Source organism: Corvus hawaiiensis, chromosome 8 (genome assembly GCF_020740725.1).
Source record: "Corvus hawaiiensis isolate bCorHaw1 chromosome 8, bCorHaw1.pri.cur, whole genome shotgun sequence".
Taxonomy (NCBI): domain Eukaryota; kingdom Metazoa; phylum Chordata; class Aves; order Passeriformes; family Corvidae; genus Corvus; species Corvus hawaiiensis.
The window spans coordinates 12080240-12105420 of NC_063220.1; the positions used below are offsets into that span (position 1 = coordinate 12080240).

General features: G+C 47.3%; 1 protein-coding gene across 2 annotated transcripts; it reads left to right on the forward strand.

Moving 5' to 3' along the window:
• Positions 1 to 1746: 1746 nt before the first annotated feature.
• LOC125329535 (inositol 1,4,5-trisphosphate receptor interacting protein) lies at positions 1747 to 24967 on the forward strand. Of its 2 annotated transcripts, none has more exons than XM_048311672.1 (3): positions 1747 to 1785; positions 6846 to 6952; positions 18797 to 24967. In XM_048311672.1, the coding sequence occupies exon 3, from the start codon at positions 18810 to 18812 to the stop codon at positions 20457 to 20459; it is 1650 nt and encodes a 549-aa protein (XP_048167629.1). In that variant the 5' UTR covers positions 1747 to 1785; positions 6846 to 6952; positions 18797 to 18809; the 3' UTR covers positions 20460 to 24967. The 2 variants fall into 2 exon arrangements, with proteins under 2 accessions (XP_048167629.1, XP_048167630.1); XM_048311673.1 differs by lacking the exon at positions 1747 to 1785 and adding an exon at positions 6037 to 6734.
• The last annotated feature ends 214 nt before the right edge of the window (positions 24968 to 25181 follow it).

Genomic DNA, 25181 nt, shown 5'->3' on the forward strand with positions numbered 1-25181 from the left:
AAAACACCCTAACACAAATCAAATGAATGTGTCTTGGTTTGAGTTTTCCATTTACATGTATTGTATTGTTATCATAATTTTATACTATCCTAGGTGGCACAGAAAGTAGATCCTGAATCTAGGATGGTGGATATGTAATATAATCTGTTGAGATGTGAGCCTCCCTGTGAAAAATGTTCAGGTCTTTCCCTGTATCCCAGAGAAATTTTGCAGATACATACAAATCATAGCCACTGTAAACTATAGTGATTTGTATTGTCCACTGTGTATATCCATATAGATACACGTTCAGAATCAGTAATTACTACCTTATTGGGCTTTATGTGGGTGATATTTAATAGACATTTTCCTCTGGCTTAGGTGATGAATAGCTGTGATCCTGGCAAAGGAGCTGCTTTCTCTCCTCCAGCTGCTGTGAAGTTCCCAGGGGAAAGAAACAATGCACCAGACAGGCTGGATCCTGCAACAGAGAAGCAGGGAGATTCCAGTACTGCTCTTGCTAGAGATATTTCCATAGATTAGGGCATATGAGGAAGGAATGTACTAATAACATCCAGGTTACTAATAAAACTGAATAAATTTGATTCGGACACTGAGGAAATAATAGCTGTATACACAAATTTACAAACACAAACCCTTTGAATAACACTTAAACTGTTATTTAATTCGACAAGCACTTCAGGAAATACAAAGAATAGGATGATTTAACAGTCCCAGTTATCACTCATAAGCTAGCCAGCCTCAGAACAAATCTGTGCCACCACATTTGCCTGGTGTCCCCCTGATAGCACAAAGTCTTAGTGCAACATAAAACGCAGATTGTCTCCCACCACCGCACATGTTCACCATCTGAGCTTAAAAAAAAAAATCAAAGCAGTGGTGGTGGAGAACATGCAACATGCCAGAGCAGTAGTAATATAAACCCGTTGTTGCAATGCTGTGGAAAGAGAAGAGGTACAATATAGTTCCCTAAATCACATAGATGTTACTATGTTCATGCCCTTAATCTTCCTGTGAAAGTGACAGTTGTTGAGAAAACTTATTTCTGTGAGAAATACAAGATGGCCTTTAACTCGAGAGTGAGGGTAGTGTTGGAAAACTTTCAAAAATCCTTTACTGTGGCCTTGATCATTAGCTAACACTTGCTGTGCCTCAGTTCCCACATCCCTACAAGGACCAAGCATTTGGACAACACTGTCAGGTACATGGTGGGGTTGTCCTGTGCACGGCCAGGACCTGACCGTGTGGGTCCGTTCCAACTCAGGATATGCTACGATTCTAAAGAAACTGGTACCACTTCTGGGCCTCGGAAGGATGTTAGCAGCTCCACAACTTTTTCCTTGTGCCAGCTTTGATTACGAAAATGGGTCAGCACCTCCGAGATCTACTCCTTTGCTTTGATAAGAACAGTACGCGAGGTTACGAGTTTCAACTGCTTTCCGGACTTTCAGGCACGACCACCAGGAGGTCAGAATACATCCGAGAAGCAAGATGAGCGCATTTCCTCTCCGTCCGCCGTGCCCTCGGTCCAACACCATCTGGGAAGCTAATGGGGGAGCCGAGGGGGAGATCAGACAGCCCGCTGCCGCCCGCCGGGGCACGGCTCGGCTCCTAGGGCTGGCGGGGGTGGTTTGAAGGAGGAGAGAAGCAGCAAACCAAAGAGCAGCGGCAGCCCGGGCGGGGCGGGCTCCTGCCCCTCGCCGCGCGGAGCCGCCGCCGCCCGACAGCGCCGGTGTGCGCGGAGCGCCCGGGAGCGGGGCCGCCAACCCGGCCCGGCCCGGCCCGGTGAGTCTGTCCGGGGGGCGGGAAGGGCCGTGCCCGCCTTCGGGACGGAGCGGTGGTGCGGGCTGCCCGCCGCGGGTCGCGGTGGTGTGGCTGTCCCCGGGTTCTCCTCACAGGGTAACTTTTGTGTTGTGCGCCTTCTCCGTCTCGGTGGGTACCGGGCCACCGGCAGGGTCGGGCCCCTGAGGCGGGGCTCTGCGCCCACCAAAGTTCCTGCAGAGCTTTGGGCATCCCTCTCTGTGCAGCCCCGGCGGGAGGCGAAGGCGCGGGGCGCCGGGAGCGGCGGGAGCGCGGCCGCAGGGACTCGGCGGGAGCGAGCCGTGTGATCAGAGAGCTCTCGGCCATCGCCCTTTGCTGGTGCCACAGCCCCTGCTGTCCTGGGGCCAGCGCTGACCTCCGACATGTACAGTCCGTGGAAAATGCATCACTGAGCTTTGCTGCACGTTCGGTGTTACACGGCTTGGGCTTAAAACTTCCTTGTCTTTCTTCTGAGATACACAACATCTCACTAATGAGTACAGAGAGGAGGAGGGAAGTTTTCAGTGGAGCTGAAGAAGGGATATTTTCAGTAGAGCTGCTCTTCATGTGTGTGGGCATGTTTTTTATGGTGGCCAGCAGGTATTTGTAGCTCAAACCAGAGTGAGCCAGGACTGTGATACTGGAAGTGAGTGGTCTGTAAAACTGACGTGCAGAACATGAGCCTTAGTGGCCTTGGCATCTTCAGCTTGGCAGTCTCCCACTGAAACAGTTCTTTTGGGAACTGCCATGCTAAAATCCTTCAGGAAAATAGGACATGTTGCTATTGGCATCCCTTACGTGGTCAGGCAAGATGAGCAGTGTCTCTAAGCAAACATTACTATTAATATGTTTTTAATGAGTGCTGTAGGCCTCACCCATACTCAGTGCATCTCCTTCAGGCGCAAGTGTTTGCCATGAGCTGCCAGGCAAGGATCTGAGCTGCCATGAAAGCAGCTCATGGACAGGAGAGCCGCTATTGTGTTGTGTGAGGTTTTTTAGTTTGGTTTGGTGATGATGGTAATGCTCTTCTGCAACTCTGACTAAAGTGATTCTGGCTACCTTCATAGGCATCTGCTTTTAAAATCAGATTTTCCTTAGTATAAGTGAACACGGTTCTCTCAGTCCTCAAAGAAAAGTAGAGCATAGAAATTAGGAATAGAAACTTCAAGCCTTCTCTTCAGCCTTGTTTTCAGCACAATAGATGCTTCATGCTGCTCTCACGTGGGAACTGCACATATTTAGTGTGCTTGCCACAGATGTGGAGAGACGTGAATTGATTTCCCAAATTCAGAGAACCAATGTGAGTACTGGGACCAGCCCTGAGGGTTTCTTGACTCCCAGCTCTAGATGACACTATTTTTTGCTTGCATGACTTGGGTGTACGAGACTGATCTGTGTTCACACCAGGGGCATCTGCAAGGAAGAAGCGACCTGTGCACACCGAAGGCATTGAACTTGTTTATCAAGAGCTCAGGTGGTGCCCCTCCCCACCTAGCTCTCTTCCTCTCCTTGTTGCTTGGAGCATTACTATACACTAAGAACACATTCTTTCTTTTTTTTTTTTTTTTTTTTTTTACACTACCTTCCCTGCCTCAAGTCAGGCTAAATATCCCTGGTCAGGGACTGAGGAACTTGGTTTTCTTGAGTAATTGTTTTCGGCCATGTGATGACTAGGGTAACCAAAAGCTGCATGTCCTGCTCCCCTTTTTTTTTGTTGGTGCTATCCATGGCAGTAAGGGCTCTTGTGTGTCTCTGCATGATGTCTCAGAGGGATGCCAATGCTTATGATTCTTCTTGCATGGCAATGACTAACACTGGAAAGGAATCTGATCCACAGAAAACTAACACTGGTGTTTCACAAGCTGATCTCACTAATTTCTGAGTTTGTTTTCCAAGAAAAACTATATGGTTTTCCAAAGGACAATTTTAGTCTGGCTTTTGCAACTGTCTACTTGCTGACTGTGGTTTCATTATCTTGGAGCTTGCCTGCAAATGAATTAACACAGGTATATGAACTCCATGAAGAGCCTGCATGAGTGTCCTTGCTATCCTGTGCTGTCCTGTCCTGTCCTGCTCACTCTGCTCTGCAGAATTGCAATTGCAATCCATAGCAGTGGTGCAATGGAAAAGGAAGCTGAAAAAAGCTTCTGGCTTGTTCCTTTAGATCCCCTTTAAAATGGACTGTTGGGTGGGCCAGCTTTTTCTCTCCCAAGTGTTATTACAATCCATTTATACTGGGGAAAAAGCAGGTTTGCTGCCAGGCAGCATATTTTCCATCAGCACTTGTAATTGTTGGGTGGCGGAGAGAGGTAGAGACTCTGGTTTCCAGGCTAGAGGGAGAGAGCGTGGCCAGGGTGTGCACTGGGTAGCATCGTCATGTGCCCAACCATGAATTCCAGGTTTTGCAGGGATGTGGGCTCAGCTGTGTAAGCAAAACCTTCTGCCCACTCACTCCTTGGAGCAGGCAGGGAGGCAGGTAGCCAACCTTCAGGCAGCTTGAGGGATGGAGAGCTGGCCTGGGGTGTAGCTGCAGCAGGGCTCTTTTTTTAGCTTGTTTATACTTACACACACACGTGGGCCGTGCAAAGTTGGCTGAGCCAACCTTGACCAGCAGCAAAACAGGTTTTATTGCCATGACCTGAAGGCCAGATAAGCTGCTGAGCTTTGCTGGAGCAGGGACAGCTTTTATTTCTGTCAAGGAGAGGAGGCTCTTGTGTAGGGCTGACTCAAAACAAACTCAGTTGCTCAGACTTCCTCGTGGAAGCAGTATTAAGAAGGCTTATGCAAGACAAAGAGGTGATTCGAGGTAGCCAGCATGGTTTCACTGAGGGCAAATCATTCCTGACCAAGCTGGTGGCCTTCTATGGTGGAGTGACTGCAATGTTTGGCAAGGGAAGACAGACTGATTTAATTTACCTAGACTTCTGTAAGACCTTTGACATGATTCCACACGATACCCTCATCTCCAAATTCGAGAGAAATGAATTGGAAGGGGTGACTGTTCAGTGGATAAGGATTTGACTGGATGGACACATCCAGAGAGTTGTGGTCATTGGCTCTCTGTCCAGGCGAAAGCCAGTTGTGTCCCTTGGGGACTGGTGCTCTTTAATACCTTTATCAGTGGCATAGTGAGATCAAGTGCACCCTCAGCAGCTTTGCAGATAACACCCAGCTGAGCGGTGCTGTTGGCACAACAGAGGGAATGGATGGCATCCAGGGAGACCTGGACAAGCTTGAGAGGTGGGCCCACAAGAATCTCATGAAGTTCAACAAGGCCAAGTGCAAGATGCTGCACCTGATTTGGGGCAACTCCTGATATGAGGACAGACTGGGAGAACTCATTGAGGGCAGCCCTGTGGAGAATGACTTGGGGTCTCTCTGAATGAAAAGCTGGACTGACCCAGCAATGTGTGCCCACAGCCCAGAAAGCCAGCCGTGTCCTGGGCTGCTTCCAAAGCAGCATGGCCAGCAGGTCAAGGGAGGGAATTCTGCCCCTCTACTCCACTCTGCTGAGACTCCATCTGCAGTGTTGCATCCATCTCTGGGGTTCCCAGCACAGGAAGGACATGGAACTCTTGGAGCAGGTGCAAAGGAGGCCACAAAGATGATCAGAGGGCTGGAGCACCTCTCCTATGAAAACAGGCTGAGAGAGTTGTTCAGCCTGGAGGTTCTAGAAGAGACATCATTGTGGCCTTCCAGTACCCATAAGGTTCAGTCAAGGTCTCTCCAACATCTATGCATATAGTTGAGGGAGACCCTAACTTAAGCTCTCTCTTCTGAGATTTGAAAATTATCTTAACAAGTGAATAGTAAGTCCCAAAGCAACAGTTCCTGCACAGCATTTAATAGCTCCTTTCCTCCAAGCAGATGCACCTGCTCTACCTCACTGGCCCTGAGCCACCATGAGACCAGACATTGCAGGCCCTCAGGGCTTACAAATATCCACTGGGATATTACAGTGCAGATCCAGACCATTGAGGTTTGGGGTGTCTTTCTCCTGTGTTCAGCACAATGTACTGCTGGTGGTGGTGTTGTGGCAAAGGTTGAGCAGAGGCACCAGCAGCCCTGCAAGATGGGAGGGCTGAGCAGAGCCCATTTGCTCCATCTGGCCTCACAGTGGAAATTCCACAGAGAAGTGAAACTGTACACACAGTCTGGTCAAAGCAGGTACGTGGGAGGAGGGAGGTGAATTGAAGGAGTTCAAGAGAGCAAGGATGTGTCAACCTAATGCTGAGCCCTGGAGCCTGAGCCCTACTCTAAAGCCCAGCTCAGCCCACACTGATCATTTCATCAGGCTTTGGATGAAGACAGTGGGAAGGTTTGAAGTGGTGGTAGCTGGAAATGAGGATGGTGCATTCCTCCTCCCCAGCCCACTTGTGCACAGCTGGGTAATGTCTCTGTTGTCTGCCTGCAACCAGCTTGTTGAGTCCTCTCCTGCTTCTGGTTGGGGGACTTTGTTTCCTGTTGCATATAAAATTTCTTCACTTCTCTATCCTAAAATACTGTAGTTTATCTTTTGTGGTTCTGTGTTTCACATCTTCCTGTGCTCTTACGCTTGCTTCCTGCCTCTTCTGTGTTTTCTGTTTCTCCCATTAGCTCTCTAAACCCAACTCCCCGAGCAAGTATTTCTACCTTACAAGCTGCTTACAGTAGCTAGATGCTTTTCTAGACAAACTAATCCCAGACAAAACTGTCCCAGCCCTTGCATTTATGCAGCTGCTCATTTGACCCTAATCCATTTTAAAAGGAGAGTGCTGGTGGGTGAGGATGGAGTCAGAGGAGGAGGTCCTTGCTTGCTGACAGGTCTGCAAGGCTGAGAGACCCACGGTGTGATCTGCACACTTTCCCATGGGAGAAGCAGCATTTTAACTCTTCCCTGATCACTTCAAACTGATTATTTCTGGTCTCTTGAGCTTTTATGATAATTTTATTAGGTAAGGGCATATGAGTTAATCTCTCTTTTAATCAATCCCTAATTTAGATAACTGCATTATGTACCCATCTTCTGCCTTCACTTCCTCATTCATTCTCTTTGTGTTTTGCAGACTTCCTGGCTGTGCTTCAGTGGCGGGTGACTGAATTTAGTCTTCTCTGCATCACAGTGATGGTAGTAATGTGAAGTTTAATGAGCACCTGCAAAGCTGTGTAGCAGGTAAGTGCTCCAGGGGTCATTCTTCCTTCCAGATTTGATGGGATTTTAAAAAGTTTCTTGATGGGCTCTCACTAGGAGATCTTGAGCCTTGCAGCAGAAATGCTGAAAGGAAATTGGTGTGGCTCATATTTTAGAAATGTTCCCAGCAGTGAGGGAGACAGCTTCTTGCAAAGCAAAAGTAGCAATGTTGTGAAGGTTTAATCTGGAAATGGCTTCAGTGTGGAAGATCAGTGTTAAAAGCCTCTCTCTTCTGGACTTTCAATATAAACTTGTTTTTATTTGACTGCTTGGTACAGTTGGGATCTAGTCAGAGAGTGATGGCAGAAGAAAGGGTCCAAAGCTTTGCTGACATCAGCTACTGATGCATTTTCTGCTGTGCAGGAGAACTTGCCAGAAGTACCTTACCCAGACTGGGAAAGTACTGGAATTCCCCTCTTCTAAGTGTTAGAGGGAGAGAAATGCCTGGGAGTGCCTGGACAACTTCCAGATGATCAAGGGTGACAGCAGCGGCAGACAAAGGGAAACTGTTTTCACAAGCCAGCGATGTGTAGAGTTCTCACGTTTGTATGAAAACCCCTAAAAACACGCTGAAAGGAGAACTGCTGGGTGAAACCAAGATGTCTGGCAGTGCTGCTCTGCGTGTGACAGGAGGCTCTGTGGGTAACAGTGGTGGGAAGGCAAGAACCAGAGCTGATGACAGAGGGAACTGCCAGAGCAGCAGTCCTGGCTGCCACAATGTCCTGCTACAGCTCTGAGTACCTGTTAGTTCATGCTTTCCACGTGATTTTTTTTTTTTTTTTACTTATTTATTCTGGATCTGTGTTGGGTGGTGTCTGTCCCCTTTTTCCCATGACAGAGTTCAAACAGCTGCTCTGCTCTAGCAAAGCTCAGCTCACAGAATTCCCTGGCATGCTCCTCCAGCCAGCCCCAATCAAAGCTGTGAGAGCTGGCCCACTGCCATTCTCCTGTGTGTAAATGAAGCTCTTTCTCTTTTTCCTTTCCATTCGCCATCTTTCATTATTATCCCTCCTCCAGAGTCAGGTTTTTCCGGCTGATCTAGCACATTATTTGTATCAGCAGTATTTGCCTCAAGGCAGAGATGGTTTTTCAGCATTTATAGGGAAAACGTCTGGTGCATCCCACTGCCATGTATGTGGCTCAGGAAAACCAAGCATGGTGTTGGCAAGCATGAGGACCATTGCAGCCAACTGTTGCAGAATTTAAGCCCTGTTAGGCACAGTCTCCAACTCATGGGGTTATGCTGGTTGCCTGGCAAAGGAAAACTTACTGTTCCCTCACTTTTGAAACCAGGGGAAGAGCACATAGAGAAGGTTCTTGTGCCCTGAGCAGGAAAAGGGACATGAGTTATAAGGTGTCAGCTGAGCCACCTGTGTCACCAACTCATCTTTTCATGGGTTGCCTCCAGGGATGGTGGGTGCCATCAGTTGAAAAGGAAGAGTTTCTGGTCAAACCCAAATAAAAACAATGTGAATCGGCTTCAGAATGCCTTGCTTTCAGCTCTTCCAAATTGCAGAGGGTTTGGTGATGAGTGGTGAGCACCTGATGAGGAGTGGGACCAAATGGTTCCCACACTGTCTGCAAGGAGGTGAAGCAGCTCCCTAAGACAAGATACCACCTGCCTGTGCCAGGATCCCAGCAGGGATCCATACAGCTTGTTTGGAGAAAGCACATGCAGTGATAAGGAGATTTTCCTGCAGGTAGGGGCAGCTAAGAAGTAGTCTAGACTGCCTTGAGAAGCAGAGATTTGCTGGAAGTTTTTCAGAAAAAAGTAAACAGAGACTTGCCAGAAATCATCCAGGCACAGTGTAAACCGTGCGTGTAGGCAGAGGGAAGAAACTGTATTGCTTTTTCAGACCTCCTTTTTCTCCTATTTTTTAAGCTCTTGTAGAGTGTTAACACATACCAGAGGTGGAGCTGAGGAGATGTTCTCAAACTTAAAATGTCACACTTGATATTCACACTATAGTGCTTCCCAGAGGACCTTGATCTTCCATATCTGCATCCAGAATGCTTCGATCCTGATCTATTTCCTCCTGGATGTTCAGGTACCTTACTGCCACTGGTTTCGGAGGAGAGTTTGATTTCTAAAGGCCTCTGGGGATTTAGCAACCAAATACCTTGGGACTGTTAGAAATGTGAGGGAAAATACTTGAAGTTTCAGCAGCACAGACACCTCTGCACTGCAGATTGCAACTCATGGTAATTAAAAATTACCCTTATCTTCCAGTCTTGTGGGGGCAAGGATGGAAGGGATGTCTTTATTTTGAGTAGCTGGAATCCACCAGTTGACCCTCCCCTCCTGTAACACAAAATGGCACAAATTATCTGGCACAGTAGGTGACTTAAGGACAGAGCTCTAGTGTGGTCCCACCTAGTGAGATGGCTATGCTCAGTCTAAGAACCATGGCAATGCTCTTCTGCAGCCAAAGTCAAAAGATGGTCTGAAGGTGCTTGGATGATGTTTATCCCACCTTCCTGTTGACTCATAGCTGCATCGTGCTCTTGGAATAGGTGCAGGGTTATGATCTCACACTCTGAGGGAGTTACAGGAAGAAATGTCGACTGAAAGGGAGGTATTTGTGTGCTAAGTCATCCACAACACGTGCTCTCAGCTCAGCCTTGTATTTGCTACTAGTCTTGGATGCTTTGGGTCTCCCATGTGGAGGTGGAGGCTTTGTTCTTTGCCAAGCTCCTTGCCTGCTGCAGCAGAGGGGTTTTTGTGCCCGTGAGCAGGGGCCCCACAGCTATGAGTCACAGTTCCCATTACGTTGTAACTTAGCCTTTAAGTGAGCCGAGAGGCTGTCCCTTGGCTTTCAAACAAAGCCTTCCTTTGTTGTGCTTATGGTATAAAGAAAGCAACCGTATGTGCTCACCCCAACATCCCAAATGAAAACCACGTGGCTTCACAATCTTAGTATGTGTGTTTGAAACTTCTGCTGCAGCCCTGCAGGTTACATCACTCCTTTCCCCTTGAATCTTTTAGTTTTTCTTCCCAGCGTTCAGTTTGCAAATTCTTCAGGGAAACAAAGAGCTTAGAGATGTTTTGTTTTCTTGGTAAGAAGAGGGGACTGAGCAGAGAGCACATGCAAATTATTAAATATGGGTGCATGTGGCAATAGGCCGATTCATTCCCTTGGGTGAAAATGGCTCTGGGTTGATGGCCATGAGTGCTGAAAGGATAAGCTTCATGGAAATGTTGTATGGAAGTGGGGCAGTTTGTTTTCTTGTATGACTTTCTTGTATGACTTCTGCTGCTTTTTATTTATTCAAACTCATTTTGAAGAGCGGGATTAGCCAGAAGTACTCTGCAGCCAACATATTTGTGTGCATGCGTCTGTCTTGGCAGTTTTTAGGTTTATGGCAAGTGAGCCAAGACTGGGATTTCTGCTTCCCAAAGCATTTGTGTTGTTTCTCCTGATCTTTTCTAGAGTCACTAGGTAATGAAGTAACAGGGTTTGATTCTTCCTCAGAGTCTGTGTGCAATGCACAGTGTCTCTGCTTAGATCAGGGAGTCATCCTGGTCAGAGGCAAGGAAATGGGGCAATGCAGTAAAAGCGCTCTTCTTGTTCTCTCTTCCTTCCACACCCTCTACCCATCCCTGCAGGGGCTTTCACAGGCTGATGGGTTGTGTTTTGTTTTTTACTTTATTTAAAGAACTATATTGTGTTTAAAAAAAAAAAGCTGGGATTTCAGGCAATGGAATAAGCATTGCTTTTGATTTCTGTGGTGATGTTTTGGCAACAATAGCCAGTTCTTAAATACAGTTTTTTCCCCTATTGTTTGAATACAAACAGCAGTGACTAGTTAGCAAAACAATGGTCCAATATCACACAAACCTTCAACCCCATCCAGCGTTTTTGAGTCCTGTTTAAGCACATACTTGGCCCTGCTGGTCTCTGTGAGTGTGGCTTTGTCACTGAGTCGAGACTGTGATGGAGTAGATCTCAGATCAGCCAAATTCCCAACCTGCAATGACATTTCTTTTTGCTGTGTTTTTGTTTGGTGTGGAAGTGTCTGGCAGCTATTGTGCTTTCTGCTGTCTGTAATACATTAATGCTCGTGGTTCATGACTGAAATGGGACTTCATAGTTTCACATGTAAAATGTAATCACACTGCAAGTCATGTCTGAGCCCTGTCAATATCCACATGTGCTCTTTTTTAGATGTGCTGGAGTGCTGTGTCCCTGCTGGGAAATCAACTTTATTAGAAAGTTTCCACCAATTCTTTTAATAACTAAGCATTCCTTCCAATGGGTGTACAGTTAAGTTGTATGTACAAGGATGCATATGCTTACCACAGGATGAGGAGAGCCAGATTAACCACTGCCTGATTTAACAGCAGTGGTGTGGGTTTTTTCCGCCTTGCTGAGAATTAAGTGGGGAAAAGGGAGGCAGATTTAAACAAACATCTTGGCAATTGAACCCTTTCTGTACTCACCACCTCTCCCTGAGGTGACTGCCAGGCCAGATCCATGAGCCATGGCTTCCTCACGTGCAAGGAGCTGTTGTGTGGCTGAAGGGGTGACAACCAGAGTGGGGCCCAGCGTGAGCACCAGGTGGAGGATAGAGAGCCTGTGTGCAGTGACAGTGCTCCATACATTGTGGTTGACACTATCAGGCTTTTGGTGGAGCAGCAGGGGTGTTTGTCCATCTGTGCTGATGAAAGAGTGTGCAAGGGAATGATCAACTATTGCCCAGGGTCCCATCATGTTGGGTTAGAGGAAGAGGGTGCCAGTAAGGGTGGTAAGTTAAGGGTTTTTTCTTTGTGTGTGTCTTTTCTCCTCCTAAACAAAAAAAAAAAACCAACCAGCCAACCAAACAAAAACAGAAAAAAAAAGCCAAAACCAACAAAACCCACAAAAGTTTGGTCTACTCTGTGGATACTAAAAGGCTAGCAGAGAAATTTTCTAGCTTTCTACAGCCGCCTGTGAAAGTCTCCATTCTCACGCAGCCTAGCTGGGAAACAGTTTGAGATTTTGTAAACTATCTCACAGGTGCAGGTTGTTGTGGAGATCGCTTTGGTACACTGGAAGAAATATGTTGGAAATGGGTGTTATACTGTTCAGCCAATCACACTGGTAGGTGGTTGATCAATGGACCAATCATATCATTCCTCTATTGCGAACCAAGTTATAAAAAGACAGATTTAGTTCATTAATAAAGGGGGGCCATTTTATCCTGGACTTGAATTCTGTGTCGTTCCTCTCGCCAGAGCACTGTCAGTGCCCTTCACATGCTTATCCCCCCCGAATCTGCCTGCCCGTGGGAAGGGAGGGCTATCTAGTCCTGTACACAGGATGAGCATCAGCATTTCCTTGGAAATACCTGCTCTGGTGACCTCCAGGAGAAAAATATTGTTTCCGAAAGTCCACAGCAGACCTGTTGGGCAGGATGTCCGACTCGGGCCGCGCAACTGACCCTGTTGGCACTGCAGCAGGCCTGGGACAGGATGTCCACGGATATTACGAAAGGCTAACGTTCTCAATCAAACAGCAGAACAATAGCTATCAGGCAACTGGCCTTGTCCAACTGCTGTGCTGTGGCCAAGCAGCTAATCTGGGGTGTGGCTTCCAGGCATGGTTTGGAAGGAGGTTGCTGTGCCATACCCGACTGCCGTAGTCCTGGGCAGGGCAGCTGGCTTGTCCTGGTTTTAAACGTGGCTGTGTTACCAGTGTCAACATCCAGGCCCCTGCACCTCATGTATTGGTGCATTTGGTTCTTCCCCACTTGTGGCTTTGGTAGAGAGCCAAAGACAGAGCCCAATCCCATCTGCCGGGGCTGAACCAGTTGAGATTGTGCTGGCAGCTGGAATTCGGTACTTTGTCTGTAGCACTAATTTAATGCTCAAAAAACAGGTCAGAACATGAGTTAGAGCTGCTGTGGCTGGCACTGTTCTGTCCCAGTCGACATCTCATCCCACTGACGTCCTGCACACAGCTTAATTCATAGGAGCTGAAAGTTCAAATGGAAGAAAGCACAAGCTGGTGCTGCTCAGGCTCTGTATCGGATTTTTATCCCTTAGTTTTCCTGTCTGGGCTGTGTGTTCTGCAGCTGACTGTGTGCTCAGGAGATGGGAGAGTAAGAGCTTGTCCTGGCTGCGTTGTGCTGTGTGGGTATGGGGTTGTCTAAGGAAGTGCCTCTGTCCAGGTTTTTGGCAGGAACAGTTATACTGACCTGCATCTCTGCATTGCCCATTTTCCTGTCATTGTGTGAGTTTCTTACAAATCAGAGGTTGTAGTCGCCACTAAGAGAAAACCTGATTTCTTTTAGTGGCAGCTGGATCATATCTGAATACCTGCAGAGGTGGCAGTGTTACTTGCAAGTTGGAGAAGGATATGGTGCATTACTAAACGCTTTCAGCAAACTTTTATTCTTGCCTAGATCTCTGTAAATGCAGCAGAAGCTTTTTTCAGACTATACACTCAAAGGTTGAAAGGTAATTTGTTTACTGTTGTGCAGCAAGAGAAGGAATCACAGAGCTCCCAGAAGCTCAACGGTGAGGAAGTGCAGCTGAGCTGAGCCTGAAACCCTTCACACTGAGGTTCGCATCTCTCCAGTAAGAACGTCCCAGTTGCAGATTAGTGGATGGTTTGAGGTGTTAATCTCAGTCAAAACAAGTAGCAGAGTCCTTTCCAAACCTCAAGGATCTTCCCAATGAGAGAGTCAGAAATCATATTTGTTCCCATGAAAGTTCTGGTTTTAAAAATTTGGCAGCTTTCAACGAAAAAGGCCTCCCAACCAGCTGTATTTTCTATCATCTACTTGAAATGCCTCTTTTCTTGCAGCCTACCAAAGCAAAACACAATGTAGCAGCCACCTATTCATTGCCTTTTGTGTCAGACAGATTGCAGGAAACAATCGAGTGTGTTGTAAGTGATGTCTTGGCGTGTTCCAGTGTAATACTGAACTGCACTCAGTGGCTTGACTTGGGTTTTTCCAATTTAAGAATCAAAGCTTCAGCTCTCTCCTACCTGGTTTATTGCTGAACACCAGCCAGAGCATGTTTTGCTTACCGTGATTCAAAATCTAGAGGAATAAAATGGCTGAAAAAATAAAGCAATATGAGGAACTCTGGAGTAAAGGAAGGCACTGTTAATGAAAGAGAAATATTTTCCCATGTCTTCAGAGAAGGTAGAGGGTTATCTGGGCTCAGAGCACACGAGCAGCCTGCAGAGGCAGATTGCAAGCTGCCGTCTCTTTCTTTCCTTTGCCAGGTTGAGCAGGAGGCAAAAGGGTCTGAAGCCGCTATGGAAAAGGGTGTGAGGAAGGCTTGGGGATGTCAGAAATTAAGCACATTTAGCTGGAAGGGACAGGATGTTGTTATGACTTTGAGCTTTATCATCTCCATGAAGGACTTTGCTGCTCCTGCCGGGAAATGCCCTGTGAAAGGGTGGCTTGGGAAGGGGGAGAGCACACATTGCCACAGGGCAGCATCTGCCTCAGGCTGGTCCACACAAACCCTGTATGACTTCTGTGATGCTGTGAAGAGGAGAAGAAGCTGAAGGCAGAGCTGCTGCTGCCTGGCTCTGTGAAGGCTTCTTCCTGTGCCGTTTCCCTTTCCTTATGCTGTGCTACCTGGAACTGTGCTCTTGGTGAGCCAAACATCACTAAATTGGCAGCAAAGGGCTAGGGTGAGAGCTGGCCTCCCTCTGCTTGTGGCTTCATGGCACCAACCTGAACTGTACGACAGCAGCATCACCTTTCCCCTTCCTCTCTTGGGGCTTCCTGCATCATCCAGGACCTGCTCTGGTGCTGGTCAGGATCCTTCAGCTGAGGAGGCAGCTTCAGATTTGAAAGGATGAAGGCTAACCTGCCTGGGAGCTGAAGGTGGAGGGCTGAAGGTGCCCTTGGTGGACCCTTTGAACATACCAAGTGCTGCAGGATGCAGCTGATGTTTGTAATCAAGCAGCAGTGTGATCAGCTGTTTTTATCTCTGAGCGCTCACTCCCAGCTGGAGGGTGGGATGGTGTCTGCCCCCTCACTTCCCAGGGTTGTGCAGAGTGGTCATTAACCTTAAACTCGGTGAAGGCCCTAGTCACTGCAGGAGTGAGTGGCACAGAAAAGCCCAGAAGGAAACTAATTCTAGTGCCAGAGGCAGGTTTGAACAAGTAGCATCACATGCTGGGCAGTGAGCAGAGACAGCTTTACATCAAGATAGTGAGATTTCACATACCCTGGCCCTTCTCCCTTTCCCAAGCAGCTTTCTTTGGTCTTCCTCCACCTTTCCCTGCTTCGTGCCCACAGAAGAAAGGGAGGGTCTCTGCATTCTCACCTGGCCCAGGGAGCAGGGCAAGGGCTGCTTTGGCTGCTGGCAGGAGTGGCCTGCCTGTGGTGCAGACTGTGGCACCCTTTGGGGGGTCTTTGGAGCCCCAGGACTGCCACAAGAGGTTCTGCAGAAGGTAGGTAGGATGTAAGCCTGTTACTGAGTCCAGATGTTGTTTATACTTTAAAGGAAAAAACTGTCAGGGTGAGAAATTCAGAAAAGGTTGCAGATTGCTTGGAGAACTTGCTGTTTAGAAATTTACGAATACCTTTTATTTTTTTCCCCCATATTTGAAATGTTGCTAAATTTGATACATAGATTGAAAAATTGCCATTTCTCTTTCTTAGTCTCCAGCTTGGAAAGGTTTGGACTCTCTCCCTCTTCCCCACACAAAAGCTGCCTCAGCCTGAGCAGGCATAAATATTTTTATCCGGCTTAAATAGCTTGGGCTGGAGTTAAAAGCAAGGGGGAAGAGCAGCCTTTGTTATGGGGAATGCTGGAGCGCCATAGCAGGCAGTGCTACTGGTTTCACCTGTATTGTTGAGTCTTTCTTATTAGCCAGGAAAGCTGTGTCTGAGAGATGTGGGAATGCTCTGCCCGTACCACTCTTGCTGCTGCTGAGGCCAGGCTCCACTGACTTCAGTCACTGAGCACCATTAACCTTAAACCTTAACTGAGGTTAATGTTTGGCTTCATTTTCTGGAGTCAGTAGCTACAGTAGCAAAAGGGCAGTTTTGACCAGCAGAACTCGCTCTGGGCTGAAAACAGATATTCCTCTCACAAATCCACATGATGTGACCATCTTGTCACTTCCAGTTTCCAGAGGTTGCCTGTAGGGTTTGCTGAGGGCAGAGGTTGCATGCAAGTTCCCTAACCCAATCCTGCAAAATGAGCTGGGGTATCCTAGAATGTCAGTGTGACCTGGAGTGAATTCAAGTGAGCCAGCCAGTGATGGACTCGGGGATGTCTGGCCTAACTCCTGCTGCTAGCAGAGCTTTGGGACAGGTAACTGTGGCAGCAGTGTGCCCATGGGCAGCTGGGCATGAGAAAGAAGATCCTAAAGAAGCTGACTTCTTTCAGCCTTACGCATCTTAGAAGTAATGTGGTAACAGTAAAACATTTCATGTGCAGGGACAGTGGTCTAGCAGAGCAGAGCAGTGATGTCATCCTGGTCAAGACTGCAAGAAGAAGGCACCTGGCCCCTGGCCATGTTATTTTTAAGCTTGAAAGGCACATGTGGTCTGCAAGAGCATAGCACTAAGGAAGGGAACTCACGAGCGCTTCCTGCCCTGCCCCAGCAAACTGATAAAGCCCTTTGCAATGCAGGGTGACTCCAGTTTATTTTTAAAATGTGCCCAGGCATGGAGCTCACTGAATAACTGGAACACCCGGATTTGGACATTAATTCATCTTTAATTTGTTGCCTGATGAATTAAAGAGTTAATGTAAATGTAAAAAAGGACAGGATAGGGCCACAAACTATTTCCAGAGCAATGTCTGCATAAGAACATTTAACTGTGCATGTGCATGGCATCTAAAAAAAGGGTAGTTGGTAAATGTTACACAGGGAGGGGCATGGAGCATTATCCTGAGCACCGTGTGAATTTTCTTGCTGCTTGGACAATGCATCTCAATCCTGTTCCCTTCCCTGGTTATTCCAGTCCCAGCCCTCTCATAAGCAAAGATAATTGTGTGCCGAAGGATACAGTTCCCATGTACAGTAAATGCTCACATTGAGGAAATCCAGGTTCCTGCAGTCAAAACCAGCAGTTTGTTGTGCAGTTATGATAACAAGGTCCACTGGGATGCATTTATCTTTATTGTGTGCCCTGTGGAGGCATAAATGAGATTGCCAGAGATATTTTCCTTCTTGCCCAGATGCTGGGACAGCAGGATTGCTGTGGCACCAAAACATGCTGGGTTCAAGCCAGGAAGGAGCTATTCCAGGGGGTCAGAATTACAGCCATGACCTCCTGGAGCACACAGAGTGCCTCACCATCTCTTGGCTCTCTATGAAACAGCTTCAATCCCACAGCAGAATTACTTAGGAATGAGATTGCTATTTCTGGTCTGATTGATGAAGTATTTTATTGATAGACTTTATTTCTGTAACAGAAACCCTTCTCTCTCAAGCACTTTTGAGGCATTAAAGCAGCTGTGCTAAAATTTCCCAGCTGGAAGAAGAAATATCCCTGCTTGTCTATCTTGTCCTTCTGATCTCCCTGTGCTGGGACTGAGAGGTGATACTGCTAGAAAGAGGAACTGGTGAGCTTCCAACATCACAGCAGTGGGTGACAACTTCAGATTGTACTGCCCTGGGCAGGCACTTTGGCTCTTGATAGTGATGCCAGCCCTCCAGAAACAGAAATGCCAGCTGGGAGGAAACAGGCCAGGCTTTAGCCTGAGCACCATCTGGCCCAGCCCTCTGGGAGGCCTTGTCACCACCAGGCAGAGACCCTGGCAATGGCACCATGTCCCAGAAAGTTGGGAATTAAATCCTTTCATTGTGAGCCCCATGGCACAGAGAGATTTATTAAATGTGGAGTTGGAGCAGCAGAGCCAGTAACCACACAAAGTCACTCCAAAACACCATAGTGGTCTCAGTCATGCCAAGGGCATGGGACTGTTGCTGGCACATGGCTGGGGTGTGACTCACAGCCTTGCTGAGGTCACTGCTAACAGGAGTGAGCTGGCTGCAAGCACAGCTGTTAAGGGGCTGCTTGGAGGAGATGGCTTAACCATGGTTTTTACTAATGTCTTCCACAGGTCAGTAGTGTCATAAGCACCAAAAATAAGCAACCTGATGCTTTTAGAACTACTGAGCTAAAGGAAACCCTTTCCATTTTAGCAGAGTCTCTGCCCTTCTTCTGGGGAATGTGATCATGAGGCATCCTGGGGGCCAGGAGGGTTTGCCACAGCCTGATGCTGGTGGTGCTGAAAGGCAGGAAGAGCTTTGCCTGTAGTTCCTGCTTAGAAGCACAAAGCTGTGCAGGCTTGTTCCCACTCATGTGTGCCTCATGTGTGAAGGCTGCCCTGATCCAAGCAGGCTGTGTGGGTTCCCAGACATGCTTAACATGGAAGGTGGCCAGGACAGACCTGCCTATACCATTGTCATATCTGAAATATTAGCTTTATGGTGAGAAAAAGCAGTGCTCGTCTCCAGCCCTGCTTTTATACACCTGGGGAGGTTCTGCTTGCTTCTTTCTTTCCTTTCTGTCCAGGGAATATTAAAGGAGAGGCAAAGGAAGGACATGCCCTCCCATACTGCCTAACAGCATCACAAGGGGTTGACAGCAGGAAGTGCCTTCACAGTTCTGTTTTTCGCAGTTCATTTAATAAGAGCCTCTTCCATCTCACTGTCAGCTGATAAAGCCTCTTTGGAAAGTTGGTTATTAACTTGCAGAAAGGGCCATGCACGTAGGAGTTTCTAGATTCAAGCATTATTTTCAGGGCTAGAAAGGATGTCAAAGTTTTTCTTGCAGTGGGGAGTTCCTTTCATTTTTTCACTTGAGGGAAGATATTTCGAATCATGGGTCATTCCACCTTTCTCTCTCTTCCAGGGAAGGAATTGCCATGCCCGTGGGACTCTTCCGGGTGTGCCTACTGGTGATTACAGCTATTGTCAACCACCCGCTCTTCTTCCCTAAGGAGAATGGCACCGTCCCCGAGAACACGGAAGAAATCATCCAGAAGATGAAGGAGCGGGAGGAGAGCCTTCGGCTGGAGCAGTTGCGCTTGGAGCAGGAAATCGCGGACCAGGAAGCCACACAGAAGGCTCTGGAAAAGGCTGCAGTGGTAGTGGAGGAAAGCAAAGAGGAAAAAGTCCGATGGGATATGTGGACTGCCCTTTCCATGGTCATTTTCCTGCTGATTGAGCTCTGGAGGCAGGATTTCCAAGAGGGGAACTGGCAGGACACAGGAGGAGAAGAAGATGACATGGCAGTCCTGGGAAAAGCATTTAAAGGAGTGGCCTTCCCTGACAAGGCTGTTCTGGCCAGCTTCTATGAGAAGCGTATCCTGGGTACCACCGGAGACATGGCCAGGATGCGGGAGATGGTGGAGGGCTTTGCAGATGACCTGCTGGAGGCCTTGAGGAGTGTTTGTAACCGGGATGCCGACATGGAAGTGGAAGATTGCGTGGGTGTGGGGAGCATGTATGAGAACTGGAGAGTGCGCAAACCCTTCGTCTGTGATCTGATAGTGCCTTTTGCCCCCCCAGAGCCTTACTGCTTTCGCTGCCAAACCTGGTGCTCTGGTGACTCTTTTCCCCCAGATGAACAAGGTTATGGCACTATCAAGGTGTGCAGGGCAGATGAGGATGCAACAGGTTGCATCTGTGACAAGACTAAACTAGGGGAAGATATGCTGTGCCTCCTCCATAGCCAGGTCAGTAGTACCAGGCCCAGCAGTGAGATGGAAGACCTCCTGTGCTTCAAAAATACTCAATATCTGGATGCTGACCAAGTCATGAAGTGGTTCCAGATTGCTGTCACCAAGGCCTGGAACAGAATCTCCCACAAGTATGAATTTGACCTTTCCTTCAGCCTCCTGGACTCACCAGGAGCCCTGAAGATAAAATTTAAATCGGGGAAATCGATTGCCTTCAACCTCACCCCTGTGGTGCAGTATGAGAACTCTGACGTTTACTTCATCTCCCACTTCCCTCGGAGCAGCCTGGCAGCAGACATCCCCTCCAGCACCCACTGGTTTCTCACCTTCTCAGTGTATGAGAGAAGGTTCATCCAGCTGGTCTCCAAAACACTGCCTGCCAATGCCTGCCACGTCAGCTGCCTTCAGATCCTCTCTTTCCTCCATGGGAAGCAATGCAGCCTCACAGGTCCCAGCGGGCTCACCAACTACCACCTGAAGACAGTGCTGCTGCATCTCCTGCAGGCACGTCCCAGTCAGGACTGGGCCCCAGAAAAGCTGGAGGCCCGCCTACAGGACATGCTGAAATTCCTAGAGAAATGTTTGCATGAAAAGAAGCTCTATCACTTCTTTATTGGCAATGGGAAGGTACCAGCAGAGCTGGGTTTCCCCATCATATTTCAGAGGGCTGAGCCTCTCAACCTTTTCCGTCCCTTTGTGCTACGCAGGGACATTTACGGGAAGATGGTGGACACATTCCACGAGATGCTCAGGAACATGTCTGCACTGATCAATGAGTACACAGTGCACATTCCCCTTGCACACACCAATGGGATCCGTAAGGAATCCCTTTAACCAAAGCCAAACTCTAAGCACAAGTCCAGAGGGCAACTTCCTGAAGCCTCCTGGAGACAGCTAACTTTGCCAATACAGCTTCTTGTCTGGAGCTGAACCTGTCCTGGACCATGGTTCCTGCAGAAAGGAAGAGGCAATGAGGGGAGAATAGGGGGAAACTGGAAGATACAGTGTTGAAGTAGGTTTCTGTTCCACTGCTGTGCTTGGTTTTATGCAGCTAAGAATATATTTTTCTATTTTGCCTCAGTCATGTTACAGCAGTGGTGAGCAAGAAATATAAGTAATTTATTCAGATGCCTGCAATGCAAATGGGGGTGGGGGGTGTGATGGTGGCCATATACTTCATTTCCTTCAGAAGGGGGAGATAAGAACAGGGTGGGGGAAATCAGAGACAGGATCTTGGGATCAAAGCAGCCTGTCTGCTTGCAGACAGCAGGAGCTCTTTCACCAATGGAAAGTGCACCATTAGACTCCATGCTGGTGTGGAAACAACAAGGGTCATGCACAAGATCTGGACTGGATGAAAATCCTTAAATAAAACACAGCTTCAAAAGGGAACTGCAATTAAAACAAAAGAAAAAAAAGAGAAGAAAAAGCCTTCTTGATTGGACTTGCAACAGCAATTTAAATGGCTTGTCCTGTCCTTCAAAAACACCCCTGCACATTTTTTCTCTTGTGGGAGGATGTAGCAGAGCAGGGTCTGTGTCTTCAGACCATTTCATTCAAGTCTTCCATGGTAACATGGCTAGTGGTTTATATTCCTGCCCATTTGGTATGGATCTATGAACAGGAACCTTTTTTACCTTAGATAACAGAAACACCACTATTGAGTTCTGACATTTTGGGTTGTTTGTTTTCCTTACCTTGGGGCACTAAGGCTTGAGAACAGCCTAGAGAGAAAGGAAAAGCAGGGGTTGAATTATATGATCTTTGGAGGTCCCTTCCAGCCCAAACTATTCTGATTCTATGACTGCTGTAAGGTTTGGTTTCCTAAAAGAAGCAGTTCTCCAAAATTATCCTGTAATGAAACCAATCTCAGCAGTCTGGTAGCAGGAGTAAACAATCACCCTCCAAATGAGAATGTGACTCTGCACGTGGTTTTAATTAGGCCAAGGCCAGCAGGGAGGAGAAGGAAGGGATGCAAAAGATGCTCATGTAGTAGACCTGGGCAGTGTTGTCTGCAGCTGCCTTGTGATCCGTGTTGCATCTCTTCTGCTCCATATATGCAGGCAATAGTTACTTTATACATTCTCCTCAATCTTTTTAAAGACTGCTGCTCTGAGGAGCTGCACTAGTGGACTGTAATTTGCTGAGCTGGGAGTGCAAAGGAGGAGAGCTGCTGCAGGCTTTCAGGCCAGGGGAGAATCTTGAGGCATGGGCTAAAAAAAAACCAGTGCAAAAATGGAAATGCCTGAAATCCCACAGGAAGCACGTTAGTGCTGTGCCAGTGGGCTGCCCAGCCCCAGCAAGGTGGCTTTGCTGGAGGAGAGGACTCAGGAGATCCTCACCTCCTGAGTGTGGGGTCCAAGCCAGGGCCTCAGTGCATAATTGCTTTATGCTGGTCCCAGGAGCCTGGCCTCCAGTGCTAAGGGACCTTTCCTACCATTTTCTTACACTAGGATTTCCTGCAAAGTTTTACACTAGGGCTTCCCTTAATCCTGTTTACAAGAGGATAGTTGTTCTGTGAGGTAAGACCCGTCAGGGATGCTTTTACTGTCACTCCACGGGTCCCTTTTTATCAATCCTCTCTCACATCAGAGAGAAGATTGAATCCTGTATCACTGCTGGGGACAGCATACAGCATGAAGCTTGCTATCCAGCCTTATCCAGTTGATAAACAATCTCTGCATAGACATGTCCTCTCCTCCCTTTTCCTGGTAAAAACTGTTTCACCACCTCCTTGGTGTCTGCTCATCTCTCCCTCCACCAGTGAGGGACACTTCACGCACAAAGGCAGAGAAAGCTGTAACTCGTGTCTCCACACCTGGTTTATAAGAAAGCACAGGTGGTGACAGGGAACTATGCTCAAAGTGCTGCCTCCCTTGGTTTTTATTACCACAGGTAGTTAAGTAGGATCTCTGAGCAGAAAGTATGTGGTAGGTAGGAATGGGAGAGAAGAGGCTGGTGGGTAATGCCAGCAGGCAAAAGTCATGGATCATCAGTGTTTGCTTCAGCATCCTTGGTGATGAGTGCCTGGGAGATTGCCAGGGCTGGCAGAGCAACAGGGCAGGACTAATTGCTGACGCTAACGAGTGCTGTAAGCCCCTGGCTTTCCTTAGTACAGCCAAGAGGGCTTTCCTCAATAGGAAAGAGCAGGAGCAATCTCAGGGGACATGGCAAGCAGGTAGTGACAAGCAGAGGTAATGGGAGGGTGGGTCAATACTGGAGCCTGGAGGCTGCATTGGAAGCTGTGTAAGTTGTTTGCAAACCCAGGCCATTTGCCATTTTTACCTGCCCAGGTTTACTGCAAAGTGCCCGTAGCAGATGCAGCTTTACATGGACTGCTGGCAGACAGGTCACGCTGGAGCAGTTGTGGTTGGAGTTGCTTCTAAATGTGCCCCAAGCCCAGCCAGAGAGAAATTAGAATTTCTCTGCCGTTTCCTGTCAGGAGTCTAAATTTAGACTGTCCAAAGAACAGAAACAAATTTGCAACCCAGGTCCCTCAGGAAATTACATTCAGAGTTGAAAAATAACTTTTATATAAGGTTGAGCAGGGGGAGCATGAGAAGAAAAGGCTGTTGAACAGAATAAGGTAACTCCCCTATTAAAATGTCAGAACAAAGCTTTGCAAGCCAGTTGCAATGGGCTTGTAAACATGCACAAACTCGTCTTTACACAGCCCCAAGCACCACTGCTCAGACTCAAAGGGAACCTGAACTGATAAGTGGATTGAAATCTTTTGTTCTTTGTTTTCTGTACTTGTATGCCTGTTCTCTCTTATGCCCAAACTGACCCTGAAGTGTTCCCATGGGGTTTAGTTGAACACAAGCTGGAGCTGAATCAAGTAATTTATGGGTTTGATTCCACTGAAAGCAAATTGCTTGGCTTAATTTTCCTACATGCAATATGCCCATTTTGCCCTGAGCACCTTTAAAGTGATCTGGTCTGTGCATTTAGGCTGTGAGGGAACCCACTCATGCCTGTTGGGGGGAAGGGTTCTCTGTGATTATAAGCTGTGCTCCAGTCAGCCTCAGAGAGGAGATCTTCATTACAAGCCAAAGGTACAGACATATCCCATCAGAAGATAGGCTAGTACACAGTTTCTTCGGACCACACCTCTGCCGTGGTACAAGGAGGCCATGATGTGAAGCACGTCATTCCTTGGACTGCCTTGTCTCTCCTGTGTCAAATCTTTGCCTACCAAATACTAGCCTATCAGTAAAAGCCCACACTCACATTTCACAAAATAAGGTTTTTAAGACAATCCAGTTCCATCAGCCAGCAAAAATGTCCTAAGAATTTTTAGTGTTGCCCATGTGTAGTTCTGCCTTGATTAAAATCCGGGTGGGTATTCATAGGAAGCAGCTTTAAAGGGTGGGAGTGGAAGTGAGATTTTGTGGTTTAAAGCGAAAAACGTTCTTTTAAAACCAAACTGCATATGACACCTGAGTAACAAACCTGAGTAACAGACATCTCTTTGGCATGCCTGTATCTCACATCCTTAGGATGTGAGACATCCTAAGGAAAGGTAAATGGCCTCTTTCTTGTGCCTCAGTACTGTTCTTGCTATTTGCTAACCAAGTGAATTCAACAGATGAACTCTGAGTGCCTTCCACTGGTTTCCAACCACTCCCTGTGCCCTCAACTTGTGGTTTTAGTATTTTCTTACAGGCTCTGTCAAAGCAATGGAATTAGCGGTGGGTTGATAGCAACCACTGATCTACAGCATAGCCTCAGGAGCCATTTGCCTTCAGAAAATGTCTTGGTCTAAGGTTATTAGTGCTGTTTAGGAGCTGAATGTCTCTTCTAAGGGGAGATGCTGGGTGTTCACTGTTAAGCAGACACAGAAAACAGTTTCTCTCTCTGCAAGTTGCTCTGTATACAGGTCTTACAGGGATGTAAAGCAAAATGATCCAAAAATGTATCCAGTATCCAAGCAGCAGGATTTGGTGTTCACCAGCCATTTTTAATGCAAAGTCTTTGCAGTGTTTTCTCTGTGGTGAAGAAATGAGACTTAAAGCACCTGTAACAGCTTTGCTGCTGCTCAGTGAGGGGTTGGCTCTCATAGGACCTTACCTTGGAAACAGCTTTATTTATTATTTGTCTTTTTTTAGAACTGGGGTTGTCTGTGCATAACATGGTAGCTCAGAAGCAAAACTAGTACAAAGATGAATCTTGGCAATGCAGCCAAGATGGGCAGTGACACCAGAATTCTTCAAACTAAGGTCTTCCTTGATTGACAATGCTGTACTTAAACCGCTGCTTCTATAGCAGGACACTGTTGAATTTGTATAGATCTTCTCATGCAGCTTTATTTATAATAAAGGAAGTCTTGTACAAAATCTAAATGAGCATGAAGTCTCTTTTGTTTCTAGTTCCCTGCAAAGTGTTTCTAAGAGAGCAGAAGGAAGGAATGGGGATATTTCCAGTGTGATCCTAGCACAGTGAACTCAGCAGCAAGAATCCCTGTAGAAATTATTCCAGAATAAACTGCAATATGAACATAAAGTGGGATAGCTATTCCAGAGTAATGCCAGGGATGTCATTCTTCTTGAGAATATG